Genomic DNA, 24,160 nt, shown 5'->3' with positions numbered 1-24,160 from the left:
TTTGTTATAGGAGATTCCCTTTCATTTATGGGTTAAATCAGATGACTGCCAAGGTCCCTTCTGACTCTCAGGCTACAATTTCTGGCCATCAGCACTGTATGAGCAGCTCACTCAGGAGGCACTGGAACTGGTGGCCACTGAAGTGCGTATGTTTGCCCCTTTTCTTCCCTGATCACCCACATCGAACAGGCGAGCTGGCAAACATCCTGTACCCAGATCGATGGGCCATCTCCCAAACCCCACACTGCAGACAATAGCCCAGATCCTTTCTTCCTTCCACCTGAAGCATGGTGAGGAGAGGCTTTCAAATGAACATGCAGTGATCTCAAGCTGCCAGAGATCTCTCTTCACAAGTGCCCTTTTGGTGAGTAGGGCTGGTAGCATATCCATTCTTCAATGAGGAACCTGACTCAGTCCAGAGGGGTTCAAATGCCTTGCCCAAAGTTATTCAGCTAGTAAAGAGATGAATTGAGATTTAAACTGGTTTTCTACCAAATCCAATGTTTGTTTGTTTTCCACATGCCTGACTTTTTGTTTTTCAGACACTCATCACCTTTGTCAACAAGCACCTGAATAAGCTGAACCTAGAAGTCACAGAACTGGAAACCCAGGTATGTCACTATGCAGGGCCAAGCCAGTGAGAGAAGTGGGAGATGATGCCATGGGACCCAGTGGTAGGACTAACTTGGACCAGCTGCATCCTGGAATCCTAGAGGAATGCAAGGCTGGGTCCAAGATGACATGGAAGCTATAGAGGGCATGGGGCAAGTCAATGACATCTCTGAACTAGGTACAGGCAAGGCAGGGCAAACTGTGCCAGTGATGATACAGGAGCTGCCGATGGGTGGAGGCCAGGCTGTGTCAATGAGGATGTAACATCCACCAGGGGCAGAATCAGAGCAGTAAAGACATTGGACCTGTGAGTGGGACCAGACTAAGCCAATGACATCATGCGCAAGGACTTGGGGAGAGAATAAGCAGGCAGGCAATGAAGGCACAAGGCCAATGGGGTAGAGATGGGCTGGGCCAAGGAAGATAGGAACCAGTGTTCTATTCATTCATTTGGAAGCTCTTAGCTGCCCTTGTTAAACCATCAGGCCATCGGGAGCCTATACACATCCCCTGGGGAGGTCTTCCTGAGTTGACTTAAAAGCTCCATAGTAGGAAGTCATCTGTGTGGGAGGTCAGCGTGAATGTGGAAAGCATGTTTGAATGGTACGCACACCCCCTTTAGCTTAACTCGAGTATCTCATAGGCTACAGAATGGAAAATATGCTTAGGATCTGAGAGTCTGCCTATGGGCATTTCCTAAAAGCTTTGCCAACTTTTCAGTTTCTGTAATTAATGAGGGTTCTTTATGTATTTTTTTAAGTTAATTTAGGGGAAGGAGATGTGTGGGGGCGGGCATGGAAGAGGATGGTGGTGATATCCTTTGGCAAGAGCAGGTTTGGATGTTCCAGGATGTTGTCTTTGGCCCTGGCTCCCCCTCATCACTACCAACACAGCCAGGGGAGAGAAGAAGAGGGAAGCCAGACTCAGAACCCAACTACTGTTGACAGCTGGGGGCCTGAGGGAAATGGAGTGCAATCACAATGGAAAGAGTGCTGAGAGGACGTGAAATCCTTCTGAGACCTCCTGAGCTCTGTGATGCTGTGTGACCTCAGGAGGGCTATATAACCCTCTCTGGGCTTGTTCCTTGAGCTGTAAAATGGGAATAATACCTATCCTGTCTATCTCGAAAGGTGGCTGGGAGGATCAGAGGAGAGAGTCAGAGTGCTGTTTAGCAACTACATAGGAAGTTACTAAGACTTGGTTTGCATTTCTGGTGACTAGAGCTGCTTCTTTGAAGGCAATGAGTTTTCTATCCCTGGAAATCTTCAAGCAAAGAATGAATTACTTTGAACATATTTTGTTTATGTGTTTGTGTGTGTGCATATTATTTCACCCAGTAGATTGTAAGCTCTGAGAGGCTAGAGGCTTGTTTCAATTTTGTCTTTCTGTCAATCCAATCCTACTATGCACCAGGTGCTAGAAACTTGAGTACAAAAATGAAACAATCCCTATGCCCAAGAGTTTATGTTCTATTAGGGTAGACAAGCACGTATTTAAGCATAAATATAGAGGAAGTAACTGGAAATAAAAGCAAAATAAATAAGTATACCGTAGTTTGGAAGGAAGGGTATTCACATTCAGGGGACCAGGAAAGACTTCATGCCAGAGATAGGGCTTCAACTGCATGTTAAAGGAAGACAGGGCCTCTGTGAGGTGGAGGCAAAAGGGAGTGCATTGATGGCCTGGGGACCACCAGTGCAAAGTCAAAAGAGCCTGGAGATGGAGTATCATGAGGGAGGAACAGAGACCAGTTTGACTGAACTGCAGAATGCAAGAATAATTCCACAGAATTCCAAAGATAGGTTGAGGTCAGGTTGTACAGTGACTAAAAAGCTAAAGGGACTTTCTGTTTTATCCTAGAGGCAATAGGAAATCATTTGATGGTTGAGGAGAGTCAGGTCTATGATGGTCAGATCTATGCATAAGGAAAAATATTTTGGTAGCAGGCTGGATTGTCATAATGAGACACTTGAGGCAGAAGACCATGGAGGCTGTTGCAATAATCCAGGTGTGAGGAGATGGGGTCCTGAACTAAATAAATAAAACCCTGTATTCCCTAGCACCTGGTACCTAGTAGGTGCTTAATACATGCTGGCTGATCAATCTGGTCGTAGAGGGAATTCGTGCTTCAGGTATGGGTTGGACAAGATAACCTCAGCTCTCGTAAATCTCATAAATTCACTTGATGAATTGTCAGTCGTGATATGAGTGCCCTGTGTTACTGGAATTAGATTCAGAAGAGCTAGATTCAGAAGGTCTGGGGATACATTGTTCTCGGGCTTCTCTCTAGCAGATGGCTTGTATCTCCTGACAGCTTGTAGGCCTTTTTGCTTTGGTTAGGTCACAGCTGAATAATTCTTTCCAGGGGACCGTTAATAGTAAACATAGGAATCGAGAGCTGGTGGTCGTCATATTCTTCTCTCCAGGAAGAGGCTGAACTTCTCCTCTCTGAAGGCAAAAAGTGTCCCCAGCTACCCTGTTCCAACAGGTTTAGTTACAAAACTGTCTGACTTGCCAAATAAGAAGTCCATATGCTAAGTGTCTGCTGTGTGTCCAGCCCAAGCTAGGAGAATCACTGCTGCAATATGGATTGGATGTCTTTGCATAGCTATGTAATCCCCTTGGCAGCAGCCTCGTCTTCTATTGCTGAAAATGCACCTCCCTATCCCCCCAATATAGGACAAGCCCTTCTGTCTGAGGTGTGGTCCAACTTCCTTACTTAGAAAGCTCTTCCCCTGCCTGCCTTTTGTCTATTCAAAGCCTATCCAGGATGGCCCAGTAGCTAGGATCCAGACTCAGATAGACCTGGGGTTTTTAAACTCCCTGTACCCCAGTTTCCTCATTTATAAAATAAACAACTTTGACTTGGTGATCTCTTAAACTCCATTCCAGCTCTGAATATAACCTAGGATGCCTCAATGACTAATGCCAATTCCCTCTGGTCCATTCAAGTTGATGGGTCCACCCCAACTGGAAGCAATCTGCCCTTCCTTGAACCTCCTATAGCACCTGCCTATAAGATTCATTTTTTGGTTTTTCTATATTTCTGTCAGGTGATGTTAGTTAATTTTTTCATCTGTGTATGTGTATTGTCTCCCTAGACTGTGAACTCCCCAGAGGGCCTTACTCCCCCATTCCCTCCTAGCTATCAAAAATAAATGTAATGGGCTGGGCTGCCTCTGGAAGGAATGGGGTCCCTCCTCCTCATTGGAGACCTCCAAGTGGACACCAAATATAGGAGGAAGGTTTATTCAGATATGAATTGGATTAGATGGTCCATATAGAGAAACTATAACCATAGCAGTCTTTGGATCTAGTTAGTAACCCTGTCCAAAAAAAAGCATTAAGTTTAGTCTGCCATGACCTGTTCTTGATGCTTATAAACCCTGGTTGGTTGGATGATAGATTGAATTGACCCCTTCTTTTAACATCTTAATAGTGTGTTCATTTCTTGATACTGACAAACTATCTCTTAATAATGTATGAGTCTAGACTCTTGCCAAGAAACAAAATCAAGGTCATGGAGTGTGTCTGGTTTGAAGACCTATTGTCTTCTCCTTCTGGAAAATCAAGCCTTGTTTGCCTTTCTCTAACCCTGAGGCAGTTCACCACAATCTTTCAAAGATCATAGGGATTTTTCAACAATTCAGTCCATTTGGGCCTGGTAGCTTGAGTTCATCGAGACCATCTGGTCATCTTCTTATGATCTCCCTACTTAATTTCTTGCTAACCATTTTTCTCCAGTCCTTGCTTTTAGCCCTTTTTTGCCAATCTCCTTGTCAGGTAAAAAAACAAAAATAGAAGAAAACTAAGAGTTGTCATTCTGCCTTCTCTTTGTCTTCCATTATCAGCATCTCATTGAAGCAACTGTCCTTATCTCTTTGACTTCTCTCTTGCCCTCATTTTGCTTTAAAAATCTTTTTGCTTTGTGACCTGTTTGTTTTCCATGTCCATTCAGACCTGTACCTTAATGTCCATTTTTAGTTGTCTGGATTTATTCCATCTTTTTTACCTACCTTTTCAAAATCTGCATGGCCAGTAAATTTCTTACCCTTCTTCTCACTGGAAAAATATCATTTTTTGTCTCCTTTCCTCCTGAGATGACTTCTCCAATAGAATTTTAGGCCATCCCACCTATCCTCTGTCTGAATCCTCTGAAGTCTATTTTCCTAAGTAGTATTGGCAGCTGCTTTCCTTAAGTAGACTATAACTTGCTTTCCCTCTTTCTCTTTTACAAATTCTAAAGTGGGAGGCTCATTTCCTGCTAGCATCCCATAATTTTTGCTGTAACAACTGAAAGTGCCTTCTTGTTGGGCAGAATAGGAATTTCTCTTATCACTTCTGTCATCTTTTGAAAAATAAAATCATAAGGTCATTGATTCAGAACTGGAAAGAACCTTGGGGGTTATCTAATCCAAGCTACTAACCAACCCAACTGAGGAAACTAAGACCCAAGGAAGTTAAGTGACTTGCCCAAGGTCATTGAGTCAAGCCTAGAAATTATTAGCTGCAGAGGTCAAGAGCTCCAGCAGATTCTATGAACACATATGATAAGAGTTGTTTATGGTAACACCTCATTCCAAGTTGCAAAACCCTATGTTGGATGCTCAGGAAGATATGAAGACAATTAATGTAGAGCCTACCTTCAGGGAGTTTATAGTTTTATAAGGGGACAGGATGGACTTTCAGCTCTAAATCTAGATTCCTAGTCTGATTGTTTATTTCCATCACTTTCTTTTTCTTTGATTCTCTCCTCTCAAATTCTAAATGGGATGCATTTTACCAAGACAATTTGAGGAAGCTAGTTTTATGCTCATTAGGGTGGAAAAAACACGGATTGCCTGAGATGTGATCTCTCCCTCCTGCAGATGGTCAGTCTAGTCACAGGAGATCCTCAGGAACAACGTCTGTTAAGAAAAGTTTTGTGAGCCTTAATTTCAGATTTTTAGATAACTAAGCAAAAGCTGTCTTTTCATGGCTGTGTTGGAAATGAAGATAGAGAAATACAAGATCTTAAAAGTTGTCAGAGCATTTAGAGATGACTCTAGTACCACCTTCCACCCTATGAAAGAATTTCTGTCTACAGCATCCCCACAAGTTTTCTCACATTCAAAGCTTTCTTTGATGCTTACCCTAGCCAACCACTGCTTTATGAGGTATTCTGTTCTTATCCCCGTTTTACAGATGAGGAAACTGAGGCAAACAGGTCCTTGCCCAAGGCCACCCAGGTAGTACATGTCTAAAGCAGTATTTGAACTCTGGTCTTCCTGACACTGGGCCCAGTGCCCCAGAGGGAGCAAAGCATCCCCTTAGGAGAGGTTACTTAGCTGAGCTCTTTGGGTCTGTTCCTCTTCGTAGCATGACCCTTGGTTGCCAGGGCTGCATCTCTTGAGTCTAAGCTGGCTCTCTTCTTTGCTTCCAGAGGGTTATGTTCTTGGAATCTTCTTTCTCCCCTAAGATATCTATGTTCATTCAAAGTATACATCTGCTACCGTCTGGAATCTGGGTGCCCTTTCAAGAGACATGGCTGCTGTGGGAAAGGGAAGTAGGGGAGAGGGAATAGAGGCCCCCATAGACACAAGGATTTCCTCCATTGGCAGCTGCTGGCCTATATTCACCAAACTCTTCAACTCTCTCCAGGGTTTACCTATTAAAAGCCTCCAGCACTGTGACCCATTTTCAGCCCAGCTAATATAAAAAAAAAAAAGGTGTTCATACTTCTTAAAAGGACTGTTGAATATTAAAACTTTGTTAATACTTTCATATCTCATTATCTACTCTGCTTTCTGAAATGACATCACCTATGGAATCTGGGGGAAATCAAATTCTCCTCAGCAGTGCAGTGGTTAGTGTTGTGTCTGGTGTCCAGAAGACTCAATTTCAAATCCGGCTTCAGACATGGAGCAAACCATGTAACTTCTCTCAGCCTCAGTTTCCTTATCTGTAAAATGGGGATGATAATAGCACCTACTTTCCAGGGTGGTTGGTAAAGATCAACTTATATAATTGTAAAGTGCTTGGCACATAGTAAGTGCCATATAAATGTTAATTACTGTTATTTTTATTATTTTATTATTTGTTTTTATTTATTTTATTATTATGATTATTATTATTCCTACCACCCAGGGTGGTTGTAAGGACCAAATGAGATATCGAAAAGTGATTTGTAAAGTGCTTGACACATGGTAAGCGCTATATAAATGCTAGTCATTATTCTTGGTACAGTGGTACAGTGGATAGAGCACTGGGCATGCAGTCAGAAAGACCTGAGTTGAGATGTGACCTCAAAGCTGTGTCACCTTGATCAAGTCACGTAACCTCTGTTTGCTTCTGTTTCCTCCTCTGTCAAATGAAGCTAATAGAAGCATCCACTTCCCATGGTTATTGGGAGAACCAAATGAGATAAATGTAGAGCACTTAGCATCGTGCCTGGCACATAGTGAAAGCTTTATATAAATGTTAGCTATTATTGTTATTGTTAGAGAGAAAAGGCACTAGCCAAAATCAAAAGACTTGTGTTCAAGTCTCAGTTGTGACCTTGGAAAAGGCATTAATTTCTATTCTCCGGGTCTCCATTTCCTTATCTGTAAAATGGGTTTCATAATCCTTGTACTTCTCAGGGTGATTGTGAGAAACCAACGATGTGGCCTTTCTGATAGTACTTTGTGAACCTAAGGCATCATACATATTATGAATCTATTGTCCTAGTCAGGCACATGTTTCCTGCCCAGGAAGAACTCCTGGAAGACCTAATTCTCCTAAGTTGTAGGAGACCACATCTAGTGAACAATCTCCTCACATTCCTCCCTACTGGTGTGTACACACATAAGAAGGACCCAAACTTCTGTACTCTCTTCCTCCTCTTTCTCCCTCTCTTCTCTCCTTCCTTGCCTGCCCCCCTCCCATACACAGATTAAATTCAGATAGTGAACTGACTCATCCCCCATGTTGTTCCTTCTAATGAACTAACTACTGCACTGAAACATTTAACTCTGCGCCAACACCCTCACCCTTAACATAAACATTCTACCCTCCACAAGCTTGCTTTGCAAACTTCACCATCGCCAGCTAGTTTCTACCCACTTTAAGATCAACATTAATCCTGAGGCTACTTCCTGATGTCCATAAAGAGGCCTAGAGGATAATTCACCCCCTTGGCTCCAGCACACAGCTGTTCCTCCTTTCCCAGCATTCTCCACCTCTAACAATAGACAATGTCTTATCATCAGTATTGTTATTATCATCATGGGACTTTGCTTGTTTGTGGGCCAAACCAGGAGTCCCGGCGTGAATGGAAGGCCAAAGGAAGCCAAAATGCCCATTTGTTTTTTGTTTTTCTCCTCAGTTTGCAGATGGAGTATATTTGGTGCTGCTCATGGGCCTCTTGGAGGGTTACTTTGTGCCTCTACACAGCTTCTTCCTGACTCCAGAGAACTTTGAACAAAAGGTACTTGGGTCCACCATCTTTAAAAGTGCCCAGGGTAGCCCCTCCAACCCTATAGCTGCCTTGTCTAGATTAAGAGAAATAGAGAGGACTCTGGCCAAGACCCAGGATGATGCTGCTTCTCTTCCATCGAACTCCTTGCTTCCAAAATAGGGAAAAGGGATGGAGAGCTTGCAGAAGGATGAGGCTCCCCATGGGCTTGCCAACAAAGTTCTCAGCCTTGTACAATAGAGCAGACTCAGCCCAATGGGGAGCCAGTGAGAGCTATGAGAAACTCCAGTTAAAGGAAGGATAACTAGATATAGCTGCTTATTCCACATAAATACCCCTGCCTGTATTAATTGGACCTCAAAGTCCAGGGACTTCCCTAAGCTGGAAAGCCTTCAAGCATCAGCCTGGTCATGACTAGGCTGTCTGTTATCTGAGGAGCACACCAGCTGAACCCCCAAGCTTTCCAGTCACAGAAATGCACACTAGGACCAGGAAGGCAGGGGGCATTTTGTGTCAGAGCAAGGGCTCTGACCCACACTGAAGAAATTATGGATCTTTTGAATTATGGAGATGATTTTTATAATCAACTTAAATTTTAAAAATCTTATTGAATATTAAACTCCAACCCATTTGCAATGAAAGATCTGTTTTGGTTGTGTTATTATCTCTGTGTTGCATGCAGTCCTTGGCATTTTTAAGTACCTGCCATGTGCCAAGAACTATGGTAAAAACAAAAATAGGCAGTCCTTACCCTCAAGGAATTTACATCCTCCTAGAAAGAACATTGACCGTGGTGCCAAAAGATGTGTGTTCAAATACTGGTTCTGCCACATTCAACCTGAACTTTCAGGGCCTCAGTTTCCTCATCTGTAAAATGAGAGGGTTAGGCTAAATAGTTTCTAAGGCCCCTTTTGTCTCTAAATCTATGCTGCTATAAACTCATGTTTCTGCCCTGCAAGGACCCAAAATCCTCTCTTTTCTAGTTGCTCAGCCAAACTTTAATTGTCTTTTAACTGGCACCTCCCTCGCCTTCCCTCCCCAGCCTTTGTCACTAGACAGGGGCATTCAGGAAGTAGGAGAAATACTTCTCTCCCCTTTGAAGACATCAAAGGCATGACTTCCTGTCTGATCTCTGCAAATACTCTGAAATCCACCTAGGCAGAAGGTTAGCCACATAAAGCAGGGACCAGGAACCTCAGGAGGAAAGGTTTGATCTTTGAGCTGATTGATCGTAGCAAGCAGGGATCAGTGCAGCTGATTCTCTGCCAGAGTTTCTCCAGCCCACCTGCCTTTGAGCTGGAATGCCCCCACAATTAAATGGCTTGGGTCCCTCCTTCCAAATTAGGAAAGATGTTTGTGCCTGTGGCAGCAGCCCCAGGTTGTCTCATTTTGCTGGGGCCCAAAGCTTCAGGGATTACAGGAGATGAGAAGGAATTCCAGTGATGTAGAGCTTGTGATTCTCTTTCTAGGTTCTTAACGTGTCATTTTCCTTTGAACTGATGCAAGATGGCGGACTGGAAAAACCAAAGCCAAGGCCAGAAGGTACCTGTCTCTCCCTTGCCCAAGGTCTATAAAGAGGGGTCATCCTCTGGACTCTTGGAATGAGAATCTGTTAAGCATTTTTCCCATCATGAGGATTTAGGGAAGGACAAACAGTTGGCCTCTGGTGCTGAGGAGAGTTGTTCTCTTCTCTGAGATTATATTCTTTCTGCCTGCCAGAACCCAGTGGTTTGCCCCCAGGGTGGGACAGGGTGGGGAATGAGAGGCCAGATGCTTGATCAGGTCAGCTATGTGCTCACAAAAATACAACTGTGGGAAAGAAACTGATCTGAGCTCCCACCACCTCTGAATCAGCTGGGATTCAGGCTAATGGAGAAGTCATGGGTCAGAGGCAAAGGGTCATTGCAGAAGCTTCCTCAGATGTCAGGGTACAAGGGAGAGGTTGGAGGTGTGAACATGCATGCAGGATTTCCTCCTCCCAAAGATGGCTGCAGAGTCAGAGTGGTATCTAAAGTCTGGTCATGACAGTCAACAGGGATGTGACCCTCACTTCACTGCTATTCACTCCATATCATGACCTATTTGCTTAATTCAATCCTGCCTAAATTTATATAAGAAGGAACCCTAATGAACAGGGTCTGAGCTATAGATTCAAACCAGAGAAAAGAGAAAACTCTCCCAAGCACCTATATTTTCTCTTGCTTTACCTTTGTCTGCAAAAGAATGTGAATGTGATCGGTGCTATGTTTGTAGGTCAGCCTAACTCAAGTACAACAATGTATGTCAGTTCTAAATGAGAACATGACGATGACCTTTCATGTTGCTGTAGCACTGTCTAGTTTCTCTGAGGGGCATCGGGACAGAGTGAATTCAAGCCAAAGACCTGATTTCAAATTCTCTCTGGCACACGTTGCCTGTGTATCCCTGGACAAGTTACACAGCCTATCAATCTTCTGGGCAAACCTCAAAGACTATCGGTTTCAGAAAAGGTGCCAACCTGCATTGGTAGAGGGAGTTTCCTTACTTGGTAGTCCTTATACCAATGAAATCATAAGGTCTATTGTTGAGGCCAGGGAAATGTTGTGGTTTGGGGTTCCTGGGACCCCAAAATACCAACACCCCCAGTCCTGCCTGAATGAATTCGATTCAAGCCTTCTTTTGGAGGTGGTAACAGAGTTAACAGACAATGGAGGGCAACAGAATCAAGGTTGGGAAGCAGCCAAAGGCAATTGGACAAAGTGATAATGAAAGGCTTATGGCCTCAGGTGAACGCCAAATCAAGTGGGAAGATTCGGTTCAAAGGGGTGCCCAGAGTCTGTACCCCATCACTATGAATCAATTTCCCACTTTAGGTTGTATGAGAAAGAAGAAAGATGACTGACCTTGGAGTTCATGGAAATGGGCAGGAGAAAGATGTGGTCAGATGTTTGTTCCACCCCGACCCTTACCCCAGGCCTAAAATTGGAGTCCATTAGACCCACCTCAAGTTCCTGGATGCTTTCTTCCTTTCTCTATGCTTTTCTGAGCAGAGATGATTGGCAAAGAAAAGGAAATAGGAAGAAGAAATAGGAAGGGGTGGAGAAAGGAAAGAGAAAAAGACATTGAATTTTCCCTACCCAAAATATGGCAGCAGCCAGAGGTATGGATAGAATTCTTACAAAAACATGGTGGTGGATATGAATCCTTGGTTGTATATTTACTCTGTGTGTGACTGACTATGTTCAAGCCACTTGACTTATCAAATAGTATCAAATATTATATTGCAACCCATTTGCAGTGAAAGATGTGCTTGGATTGATATTATTGTCATTGTCAATGGCATTTTAAGTACCTGCCATGTGCCAAGAACTGTGCTAAAGACAAAAATGAACGGTCTTTATCCTAATGGAAAGAACAGTGACTGTGGAGCCAAAGGATGTTTGTTCAAATCCTGGTTCAGCCACATTCCACCTCAGGTTCCTCTTCTGTAAAACAATGATCTCAGTACTTAGAACGCTCACCTCCTAGAGCTATGCTGGGGAAGCACTTTAACCTTCCATATTCCAGTGGACCTGAGATCTTGTTGAGGTGGGTGAATAACCAGTAATGCTCATCACAACCCATACACACCTGTCCCTCTCATCTAATGAGTGTCTAATGTCCTCACATGGTTTGGGACCCACAGTGGGTTTACCCTCTGTACTGAGAGTCTTCCTCCATTTCTCTTGAGATCATGATAGTATGAGTAGCTATCACATATAAGCTGCCCCCCAGGTGATAATCAGTTTTCACCATTCCTAGCTCTTACCATAACATCTTCTTGTTTTACTCTTTTGTTTCTACTTTGTTTTGTTTCAGTAATAGCTTGAGGGCAGCTAGATGGTGCAATGGATTGAATGCCAGGCTTGAAGTCAAGAAGACTCATCTTTGTGGGTTCAAATCTGGCCTCAGATATCTGCTAGCTATATGACCCTGGGCAAGTTACTTAACCCAGTTTGCCTCAGTTTTCCCCATCTGTCAAAGGAGCTGAAGAAGTAAATGGCACATCACTTTAGTATCTTTGCCAAAAACTCCAAACTCACAGAGAGTCAGATGGGACTGAAAGACAACTGAACAATGCACTAGACTCAGTAGTAGCTTAACAAATGCTTGTGGAATTGAATTGAGGGACACACCCTGAGGAGCATGGGTCCAAAGGGATCAGAAGGATTACTGGCCTGGAGTCAGGCATGGGTCATCCTCACTGCATCTGGGTTCCAGATCTGGGAGCCCAGCTGATGTGGAGAGCAAAACCTGGATGCAACGGAGTGTGGGAAGGTGGCCCTCTGTGGAGAAATCAGTGAGAACAGACCCTAGCAGTAATGGTACAACAACCCTACTAACTTGCAGATTGTTTTCTGTGTTTTGTTTTTGTCGAATTAGAAGCCTGAGGACTGCACAAATGGGTCCTTTGGCTTGCATCTTTCTTATTTTTAAAGTGAGGAGATGAAAGGAAAAGGAGAGATCATATACTTTCAGCTATTTGTTACACGTTATTCTCCCATCTTCTCCCACACCTCCGTGCACATTTTGGCCCCCAGTGAGGCTGTTGGAGGGGGGTGGGGCGTGGAGGTGGTGGATGAAACACACACCAGGGCATCCGGCTTGACTGCCTTCTTGGCTCTTGGCTCTTGGAGGATTTTTGTTTTTGTTTGAGGTGGGATGGGATTGAAAGGGGAGAAGAGGTAGAATTTGTTTCTTTAAAATAAAAAGTCACTCTTCATTAACACCAAAATGGTCTAAATGAAAACCTTCCTGAATATGATGAGATTCACTCCCCCCAAACTCACTCATACTCTGTCTCTGTCTTTGTCTCTCTCTCTCCCCACTCACTGCTTCTCTCTCACTGTCTCTTTGTCTCTGTCTTTCCCTCTCTCTCCCTTCTCTCTCTCACTGTCTCTCACTGTCTGTCTGTCTGTCTGTCAGTCACACACATACACACACACAGAGCCCCTCTTATGTTCTTTAACCCTGTGCTCAGCAATATTAGGTACACATTATACATCCCTCCTGGTGGCTTTGTAAAGACAGACAGGATGGATACCTGAGGATCATATGTGCATATCTGGGCCAGATTTTATTTCAGAGGCCAAATGGCAGGCAAAGCTCATGACTTAACTTTCCCCACAGCTACCTAAGGCTTGGTGACTGGAGACTTTGACCTCAATTCATTATGATCATTAAAATGTGGAAAAATTAATAATCACCCACACTCCTATAGCAGTTTATGATTTGCAAAGTTCTTTGCTCACAATGACCCTAAGAGGTAGTTAGTGCAAGTATTGTTGTGCCCATTTTACAGAGGAGGAAACCTGAGGCAGACAGAGATTAAATGAGTGACTTGCCCAGGATCACACAACTAGGAAATATCAGAGCCTGAACTCCAACGCAGGTTCCGTGGACTCAGCTTTCTATCACCCTTTAGCTATCATCCATAGATGACCTTCAACTGGGTATATTACAGCTCTTGGTCTTGCAGAGCTGAGGACTTTTGCCCTCTGTCTTTCTGCAGAACAATAATTCCAAACCTTGGGGCCATTTCTAACTCTCCCAAGTGAATGGGGTCTTACCTTGCATTCATTAAAGCCTGGTGTTCTGAATGAGAGACATCTCACTGCACTCTACTCATTTAAACTACATTGATGGTGTTGTGTTCAGTTCTGGATGCTGCATATTAAGGACAGTCATAAGCCGGTGTCCATTCAGTGTACTACAGTGACCAGAATCACAAGGGGGCTAGAGATGACCATATGAGGATCAGTTAAAGGAATTAGGGAATAGTTCTCCTGGGAAAGAATAGGGGCTATTTGTAATTTTCTTCAAATATCAGAATGGCTGAGAGGCAATATGGTACAGGGGTAGAAGGCCAGCCTCAGTATCCAGGTGGCAGTTCAAGTCCCAAAGCTGACATATACTGGGTATGATACTTGAAAGTCACTTAATCCCTTAGAGTGCCAGGAAACTCTCTAAGACTCTAAATTACAGAGCACTTACCCATCTGCCTTAACAGAGGGAATTCCTTGTCTCACTGAAATCATAGATACACACACACACACACACACACACACACACACACACACAATCTATAGGACTATCTGGCTATCACCAGTTGTCTTGACCTGTGACTTGCCACTGGACTCCCATGACCCTGGAGGAGAGAGTTAGGCTGGTGACTGCATAGACCTGCCTCACTCAAATTCAATTCACTTGCAAGTCAAGACATCGCCCTCCTGATGAGATTGGTCCTCTTCAAGAAGGAAGGACAAACAATAACAAGAACTATCATTGGACAAAGGACCGGGTTTACTCTACATGGCCCAAAAGTCTAGAGTCTGGACAAAAGCTAATTGGCAGTAGATTCCCAAAGATTAAAGCTGACCCAAAACAACACAAACTGAATCATGAAATAGCAAGGTCCCACCAAGTATTCATTCATTAACATACAGAGGATGGACACCATGTGTCAAGGATGCTTTAGAAAGAATTTGGGCTTTGATTAAGAGTCAGATGATTTGGCTTTTGAAGCCTGTTCCAACTCTGAGATTCTAGGATTCTGTGCTGTCAAGGATGAGTTCATGACATCCTGTTTGCAAGAGTTGTGAGCCTCCAGGGTAATGGGACTGGGGGGAGATGGGGTGGGAAGAATTGGCTGATGCTCTGGCTGCCATCTTGGAGAGTTATGACCCTGCCTGTAGTTAGGGATTAGAAGGACATATGGTTCCTTAGTTTTCAAGGATTCGTTGCTCCAGGGATAGCCAGCATTTCTAGTATAAAATCTGCCTATAGGGACATTCACATACAGACAACGTTTTTGGTGCAATTATTGAATGTTTAACATGAAACTTCCTGACTAACATGAATGGAAAAACACATCTGTTTTATGTGTTGTTACATTGGGCATAATGCCCATACCTAAAATTTCCAGTCAGTGATGGAACATTGAAAAGGATCTTATTGTAATAACTTTTTTATTTCCCCTTTGTCAAGTATCCTTCGAGTTCTCTCATACCTTCCACCTGAACACTAAATTGAAGAGGAAATACCCTAAGACTTAGGAAAGGCATCAGTGTGACCAAAGATGCGAATTTGTTTAGAAGGCAGATAGGCCACTGGAGAAGCCTATCTCAGAACAGATGGGGGGACAGGTCAATAATTCATTTTTCAATCTTTCTTTGCAGTATTTTCCTCTGTCCAAGCAGTGAATTGAGGGCACTCTGTCCTGCCTTGAAAAACCGTGAAAGCAGTGCTATCTTGTCTCCTAATTTTGTTACTGTTCAGTTGTTTCTGACTCTTTGTGACCCAATTTGAGGTTTCCTTGATGAAGATACTGGAATGGTTTGTCATTTCTTTCTCCCAGCTCATTTTGCAGATGAGGAAATGGAGGCAAACATAGTTAGGTAACTTGCCCAGGGTCACACAGCTAGTAAGTATTTGAGGCTATATTTGAACTCAGGAAGATGAATTTTCCTAACTTAAATGTGGTGCCATGACCCATCCAGGTTCTGTACCATCAGTATGGGCTTGAACCTCCCTCTGCATCAAAGTGACTACTTATAATGGCAAAAATTGTCTTGCTCCTTGATCTGTTAATGTGCATGAAATAAGTTCCTACTGTGTGCCCCCATGTACTGTGCTAAGCACTCACATTTGTCATGGTGTTTGTCCTTGATAGATTGTTATTAGTTTTTAATTTATAAAATGGCCACTGCCATCATCTTAGGATCTAAGGTCTAGAGTTAGAGATGATGAAACTGAAGCCTAAAGACGTTGACTTATGTAAGATCACATAGATACTAAGCAAGGATTTGAATTCAGGTTTTGGAAGTCCAAGTACAATGCCCTTCCCATTGTACCATGCATTGGACAATATAGTATGATGGGGAGAGCACTGGACTTGAAGTCAGGAGGACCTCTTTTCGAATTCCTTAGGTAGCTGTGTGACCCTGGGCAAGTCACTGTTCAGCTTCAGTTTCCTCATCTGTAAAATGAGGATGATGGTACTACCCACCTCATAGGATTGTAAGGATCAAATGAGATAATATATGTAAAGGGATTTTGCCTACCTTAGTCAATATCATCTCTATCAATCTGTACACATGACAGAGAGATCCAAGGCAACAGGACCAACAGGGACAGGCTGGTGTTGTGGACACAGAGCCAGTCTCAGAATCAGGAAGACCTGGGTTCAAACCCCACATCTGACTGTCTGGCCCACCCCAGCCCACTTATTTACGTTTTCACTTCCGAGGCAGCAATCTAACACTATAAATTTCATAATTGTTGATCTGCATTGTCTCTAGAATTGAGAGATCAGCCATGTAGACCCAGAAGGGGCCTCGGGTGCAATCTAGTCCAATCTCCTCATTTTACAGATAGCAGAAAGAGCTTTCTCACCTGCCATCCCCATATAACAAATGGGCGCATACATCTGGACCAAAAGAAAAGGAATAAAAATATCTCATAAACATGTTAGAAAATGGTCCTCCATTTTAGGGAGACCCCAAGGGGTTTCTTAATTTGGCATCCATGAACTTGTTTTTCTTTTAAATAGTATTTAATTTTTTCCAATTTACATATAAAGATAATTTTTAAGATTCTTTTTTTTTAACAAAATGTTGAGTTCCAATTTTTCTTCCTCCTTCCCTTCCCTCTCCACCCTTTAAGATGGTAAGCAATTTGATATAGGTTATATATATAGAACATTTCCATATTAGTCATATTGTGAAAGAAGAAACAACTTGTTTTTCTTTAAAAATATTTTGATGACTATATACTAACATAATCGGTTTCCTTGATGATCTGTTATTATTGTACTTTGTAGATTTTAAACATTATTAGGGGTCCCTAGGCTTCACCAGACTGTGAAAGGGGTCTATGCCAGAAACAAGGTTAAGAACCTTAGCTAGAGAGGCAAAGGCGCTGCTGATTTCCTCTATAAGTCTGTTTTTAAAAATATTCCTTTATCTTCTACATCAGTGGTATCAAACTCACGTTGCTGCTAAACCGTACATAAGGATCCCTTCAGACCACATATTGACTTAGAAAACCACATATTAACATTGTCCTTGTTGAGTTTCAATCATGTCCAACTCTTCATGACCACATTTGAGATTTTCTTGGGAAAGATACTGGAGTGGTTTGCTATTTCCTTCTCCTGTTCATTTTAGAGATGAGAAACTGAGACCAACAGGGTTAAATGACTTGCCTAGGGTCACATGGCTAGTAAATGTCTGAGGTCAGATTTGAACTCAGGTCTTCCTGACCTCAGATCCAGTGTGCCCCACGTATTAACATCATTGATCTTCTATTGTATTTTTACTTAATTTGTTAAATATTTTCGAATCTGATCCTGGCCACACTTTAGAATTTTGCAGACTGCCTGTTGGGCATTTCTATTCTACATTACTCATAGACTCTTTCGCTCATTCTAGATAAGAGTTGGGGCTGGGGAATGGAGCTTTCTTTTTGACCATCTAAGGCCAGAGGACTGAGAATTCTACAAGGCATTCCCCATTCAGTGAGTCTCCAGCCAGTAAAAAAAAGTATTCATTATTATTTTTAAAGCCTCTGCCTTCACTGCACCATGGGAACACTCTCAAGGTGCCATGACTTCCTAAGGATCATGTAGAATCACTTTTTCCCTCCCAATCCCCAGCTGCAGCAGGTGTCCTTGTACCACCTGACTCCCAACTCAAGCAGTATCTTCAAGATTAGGGACAGGATCAATGATTTCATTAGTATAAGAAATTTCTAGAAGAGATAGCTCATTGAATTTTGAACTTTGAATTTTGGAAACTGAATGAAGGCACTGAGAGATTAAGTGATGTGCCCAGGGTTGTACATCCAGTCCTCTAGAGCAAAAAATAGTTGACTCTCTAGAAACCAATTTTTTTTAGCAATAGGTTCCTGCCTTTGAGAGATTGAATTAAATAACCTTAAATGTTCAGAAACAGTTTGGCAGAGTCAGGACCCCAAAAGACCTTCTGAGGCTAGAAAGTTGGGCCAACTGATAAATGTATTTAGATGTTACTCAGGTTCAACAGATCACCTACACAATCATAAGATGGGAGAAGCATGATCGTTGTGCATCTCTGTCAATTTAAGTGCCTACTATGCGCCAGGCATTTTGCTGAGCACTAGGGACACAAAGAAAGGCAAAATACAATCCCTGCCCCCTAGGAATTCACAGTCTCGCAGGAAAAAAAGAATGGAGGCTTTTAGCAGATGGCAAAGCCAGTGTGGCTCAAGACTGTGGTGTGGAAGCCAAAAGACCTAATGGGGATCTTGAGGCTGGGTGACGGTTCAAATGACACCAGGAGTTTTGTCACAAAGGATTCCACCTGTCCTGCTTGCCCCCAAGGAGGTAATGATGGGCATTGTACTGGTAGGAGGTACAAAGAATTGGCAAACTTAGATTGAAGTGAAGGAAAAAAATTCCTAATCATTACAACTAGACCCTGAAGTAGAATGGACTGCCACTTGAGGTTGGAGGCTCCTCCGACTAGAAGTCTTCAGGGAAGAGGAGAGAGATTCTCTGTCAGGGATATTGTATAGTTCCTGCTTGGTTAGAGCCAAATGGATGAATGGCATGAAGTCAGGAAGAATTAAGTTCAAATCCTGTTCCAGACACTTACTAGCTTCATGACCCTGGGCAGGTCACTTAACCTCTGCCAGCCTCAGTTTCTTCATCTGTAAAATGGAGATAATCCTAGCACCTACTTCCCAGGGCTGTTGTGAGAATAAATAAGATGTTTTTTAAAGGGCTTTGCAAACTTTAAAATACCATATAAATGCTAGATGGTGGTGTTGATTGTTATTCAGGTATGAGTTCAACCAAATGACCTCTTGAGTATGTGATTTTTTTTTCCCCTCCAACACTCAGGATCTGAGATTGTGGGATATGACTGTTTTCACAATGAAAATGTCAAACCTCCTTCCCTTGCATTTCACCCCAGTGCAGCCTTGGTATTTTGTTAAGTTCACTGGTGTGTCAAGGACTGAAAATGTGAGACACACTCATCGGTCCTCTGGTTAAGACTGCTTTTGCTGGAAAATATGAATTGATCTGCTTTAATAATACCATTAGAGGAGGCATATGAGAAATCATTGCAATGAAAAGATCTCCAGAATGAAAGTCAGGAGACCTAAGTTTCACTCTCAGCTCTATTACTTACTAGCTCAGGGACAATGGACAAATCCTTGACCCTCTCCCTTATCTATAAGACAAAGGAGCTGGACTCCAAGACTTGTGACATCTTTGTCTGCTCCAGCATCCCGGGAGTCTAAGCAACCCTTTTTCAGAACTGAACTGTCAGAGAAATGAGAATATACCTCCTCTTTCCTTATTCAAGTGAACTAAACGAGGAGGATTGGTTTATGGTTCATTTTCTTTCTTCCTTCCCTTCAGGCCCTCAGTCATCTTTCCCCTCTGACTCTGTCTGCCAGCCAGGCACTCTGCACCCCCAATCCAGAGACTCCCTAAATCCTTGATGCTTTTCTATTGGACAAGGGCCCCAAAGGGTATGAGAAAAGGCAGTAAAAGAGTTCCTAGAAGAGCAGCATTAAGTTGTTAATCATATAATTTATTAGGCCTGCAGGCTTTAAAGATGATATGTTTATATGGCCTAGAGTCACAGTTCATTTCCATTAATCCCCCAGCCTCAAAGTCTGCCCAGATAAGTTGTCTCCCTATCAGCCTTCTTGGAAACAGGAGAGATGGTCATTAAATACCCTGGCGAAAAAAAAATCAGGGATGATCCCTCTATCTGTAACTGTACTGGCCTGGTCATGGAGCCTCTTGTACCCTTGCTCAACACTCTTCCCCCTTCCTCAGTTTTCAGTTAATGCCTCTGTGACAGTAGATGGTTTCTAAGTGTAGACTGACCTATCACCTGAGCTCCTGTCCCAGATAGCATTATTTTCTATTTAGACTTCATATCTATACCCATCCTCTACATATTTGTTCCTGTGTCTGGATTGGACTCCCCCAACTTCCTATAAGACAGCTGCATTTAGATATTTCTATGAATACTTATTAAACACCCTGTTACGTGTAAGGGTACTGTGCTTGGAACCTGGGGGTTGCAAAGATAGAAAAATGACCTATCCCCTACACTCACGGAACTTAAAGTCTAGTGGGGAGTGCGGAGAGAAGTTTAACCACCCCCTAAATAACAGCCATACATAGAAGCTGAACAAAAGAGGAGAGTGGGGGATGGGAATGGTCACTTTTAGCTGAAGCAATCAGGGCTGCCTGGGCTCCGAAGAAAGAATTATAAAAACAGCGGCAATAATGATCCATTTCTATAGTGCCTTAAGGTTTGCCATGAGTTATCTCATTGATTCTCAGAACAGCCCTGTGAGGCAGATGCCATTACAATCCTTATTGCCTAGCTAGTACGTAGACAGGATTTGAACTCGTCTCTCTGACTTCCAAGTCCAATCAATGCTCTTTATACTGTACCATCTAGCTGCCAAGGGGCAGAGCTATAAGTACAAATTCACAGCAGTGGGAGAGGGCAGAAAAGATCAGTGATGATAAGTAGTCCAGTTTTGATAGAAGATGATCCAGTTTCATGGGAGAATGTAAAGAGCCCTGAATGCCAGGTTAAGGACTTTGCATTTAATCCTATAGTACATGCCACTGAACTCCCATTCAGTTCCATGTCCAACTCACACTCATTTCACGATATCTGTACAAGATACATATGTGCTGAAGACGGTGAAGTCTTCCAAGATGCCCCTCTTATGGATGACACTGGGCTGATTTTTATCGAGTCCATGCAAGAACATTGAAAAGCATTCTGAATGAAAACCATAATCTCTCAAAAGAGTTTATCCTAACTATCCACACAGAAAAAACCAAGTGGATGAAAAATGCTTGTTGTCCAGATTTCTCCTTTTAGCATTCATTAGATGTTGACTGGCACTATGTTCTAGTTTCTCTCTTTGTCAATCTTCTTTCTGCAGCTAATGTGTAAGCTCCCAAAAGATGAAAACTTAAAACTTCTCTTATGTTTCCCCCAGTACCTAGCAGGAAGCTGAGAAAACAGGAGGCAGAGCATAACTTTTTTTTGTTTATCCTTGCAACTGTCAGGTTTCCTCTTGTAAGACCAGAGCAGTTCAGCTTCTGTTTTCTTTCTCTGTTTGCAGATATCGTCAATTGTGACCTGAAGTCTACCCTTCGAGTGCTTTACAATTTGTTTACCAAATACAGGAATGTGGAATGAAGAAAGAACAGACCTGGGTCCTGGGGATGTGCCAGTGACTCACTTCTCACCTCTACGCTGAGGCAGCCGGACAGGAATCCAAATCACAATGAACTCTGTTCTCACCACACCAAATGCTAGCTGGGACCACTTACTCAGATTAACTATGTAATTAAAATTTTGGAAGGAAATGATTAGGTACTTACTGGGTATCTAGCTCTGGATTTCAAAAGGATACCTAACTTTTAAAGGGCACCCCAGCCTTCATGATGTTATCAAACTTAATTGTGACTTTCATTTCCCACCCCCTCCTCCTCACTTCCACCCCTGCTCTTTCCCCCAGTATGGGCACTGGGACCCTTTAAGGAAGAGAGGTCTTTAAAGACTAGGACAAAATATGGGTTGTGATGGGGGGATGGGGGCACCTCCCTTTAGACAACATTTACTTGATTTTTATTTGTTTCTAACCAAAAAGAGAGGTCAAGTGCCATAGTGTATAGAGAGAGCTTGCCTTGGAATCAGAGTCTAGCCTTTATCACAAGCTAGCGAAATGATAAGGGACCTGATAAATCATTGATTCTGAGTGTCTGTCCCCATTCATTTCTCAAGTCTCTGAGTTACCGATGAGTTATCAAATTGTATCCAAGGAAGGACTTTCTATGCCAGGAATCCCTTACATTGAAGAAATCACAGATCCAGGCCAAGGGGGTAAAAAGGTCTACCCCGGTGTACCTTTCAAACTTCCTCCCCTCATTCCTAAGTCATCTCAGAAGGATGGAGTATTTGTGAGAAGGTGAGTGGAGGTCAGTTCTGTCACATATGCAAGACACAATGGGATCCACACTGAAACAGGGGAGTTGGAATTTAAGCCAAATCATATTATATGTGGTCAGAATCATGCCTCAAATACTTTTTTATCAACTAAAATGACTCACCCAGTTTCTTTAGATTGGTAATAATGTGAGGCCTGGGTTTAGATGTCACTTTTGGGCAAATTCTGGAGGTATTTTTACTTCTTTATTACCTATAATAGAAATACCCTATATTTTCCTTCCAACTAAACACCCAATTCATCATAGTTGGAAAAATACATTGAGGCTTATAGAATAGAGACCATCTCAGTAGTCCCTAGAAAGTGGGACCCTCTCTGAGGGATCCTGGATCTATTAAACAAAGAAAAATCCTTTCTACTCACTTCCTAATTGATCATTAAGGCCATTGCTAGCCAAGTTCATCCAGCAGTAATTACCAGCTAATTCAGGTGAGAAGGGAAAAAAGTCATTGAGAACAAAGCTTAGCAGTTTACTTGGTCAGAATTGTTCTGGACCAGGGGTGGGGAACCTTTACCCTCGAGGATACCTAGAAGGTCCTTGGGTGCGGTCTTTTGACTAAGTCCAAGTTTTACAGCACAAATCCTTTTATTAAGGGGATTTATTCTGTGAAGTTTTGATTTAGTCCACACTTGAGGACTTAGAGGGTCACATGTGGCCTCGAGGCCACAGGTTCCCCAAACCTGTTCTAGTGCTTTGGGGTGACATGTTGCATGACCCCAGGGAAGCTAATAGCTATGTTGTATAGAGAAATCAATAGTACTTGTGTGTTTGGAAGTGGGGAGGGGTAGCCTGCACGTCTTAAATACAGGGGAAAGTATATAACAGAAAAATCTTCAATGTATATAACCAGCCTGCTGTGGTGCTTATGGAGCTTTTAAAGGACTCAGCCCTGAGATGAACTAAATATGGGTAGATAAGTAGCCTGTGTGTCATTTATATTGCCTTAGAGATACTAGAACTATCCCAGAGAGCCAGAAAAATGGCCAATTGGCCTCTCCCTCCTATAGAGAGGTCTAGGGATACCCTGTTATTGCTTTGGGACCATTAAATAAGTCTGTATCTCTTATTAGCTTCCAAAGGGTCCATTGGGATATAAATTCATACTAAACAAAAAGGGACCCAGACTGACCATGCTCCAGAAATATTCCTCTTAAGCCTTCGGATATGAACTAGCTGGTGTTCCTCACCACATGGTTTTTACAAAAGCAGTAACTCAGAATGACTGTGTTCAAGATGCATTGTGTGATGTTGGGGATTGGTTTATTGCTAGAGGAATTATTTTCTAGTTAAAGTTGTGAACTCTCCAAGATGCAAAGGGGACAAGATCCCTTGAGAGCATTTATCTAAGAAAGGCAATTCTGCGAATAGTTTGTGACATTATGTTTTTAAAATTATGTTCATACTCAATATTTTATGGTTTCTGCTGGCTTTCTTCCTTTGGGTTCCTGGTAGTAAATCCAGATAAATAATTGTTTTCTTTGTCTGAGTAATACTGAAAATGCTTTTAAAAAGAGGACTGTATTCATTTCTAAATGCTTTTCTAGGAGAATTTTACCTCTCCTTTTAAAAAAAGAAATTGCTTACAAGCAGCCAATTGATAAATATTCTTGCTTAGAGTCATTGATGGTTCATTTTATATATATATTCTATAAGGGGGGGATGGAATGCTCTGTAAACTTTTCAAATTATAATAGGTGAAAGTTACACCAGGCTTTACATCCATTATCTCATGTAATCCTCACACAAATCCTGTTTTTGTTATCCGCATTTGTTTTTGTTATCTGCTTTTTACAGATAAGGAAACTAAGGCTCATAGATGTTAAATAATTTGCCCAAGGTCATATGTCAGATCCATAACTTAGATCTAAGTCTTATAGAATTTAAAAATTCTCATAGAAAGGACATCAGAGGTCATCTATTTCAACCTTTGCTAAAGCATGACTGCCCAACAAGTACTCATCAAGGCCATTTCTACTTGAAGAGCTCCCAAGGCAGCCTGTTTATTAATTACTCATAGAATATCAGAGTTGAAAGGGACTCCCTTAAAAATAATG

The 24,160-nt window shown here is 42.4% G+C and overlaps 1 protein-coding gene across 2 annotated transcripts in view; it reads left to right on the top strand.

The window, feature by feature from the left end:
* The window catches only part of PARVA (parvin alpha), a 161,397-nt gene extending 137,671 nt beyond the window's left edge, over window positions 1-23,726 (top strand). For both annotated transcript variants that reach the window (XM_072619408.1, XM_072619409.1), the window contains exons 10-13: window positions 543-611; window positions 7,958-8,059; window positions 9,517-9,589; window positions 21,218-23,726. In XM_072619408.1, coding sequence (XP_072475509.1) covers window positions 543-611; window positions 7,958-8,059; window positions 9,517-9,589; window positions 21,218-21,294 — 321 coding nt within the window. In that variant the 3' untranslated portion in view covers window positions 21,295-23,726. The remainder of the gene's footprint in view (window positions 1-542; window positions 612-7,957; window positions 8,060-9,516; window positions 9,590-21,217) is intronic.
* The last annotated feature ends 434 nt before the right edge of the window (window positions 23,727-24,160 follow it).

This window comes from Notamacropus eugenii, chromosome 6, assembly GCF_028372415.1.
Source record: "Notamacropus eugenii isolate mMacEug1 chromosome 6, mMacEug1.pri_v2, whole genome shotgun sequence".
Taxonomy (NCBI): domain Eukaryota; kingdom Metazoa; phylum Chordata; class Mammalia; order Diprotodontia; family Macropodidae; genus Notamacropus; species Notamacropus eugenii.
Note: the sequence above shows the minus strand (reverse complement) of the source record. Positions and strands in the feature narration are given on the sequence as shown.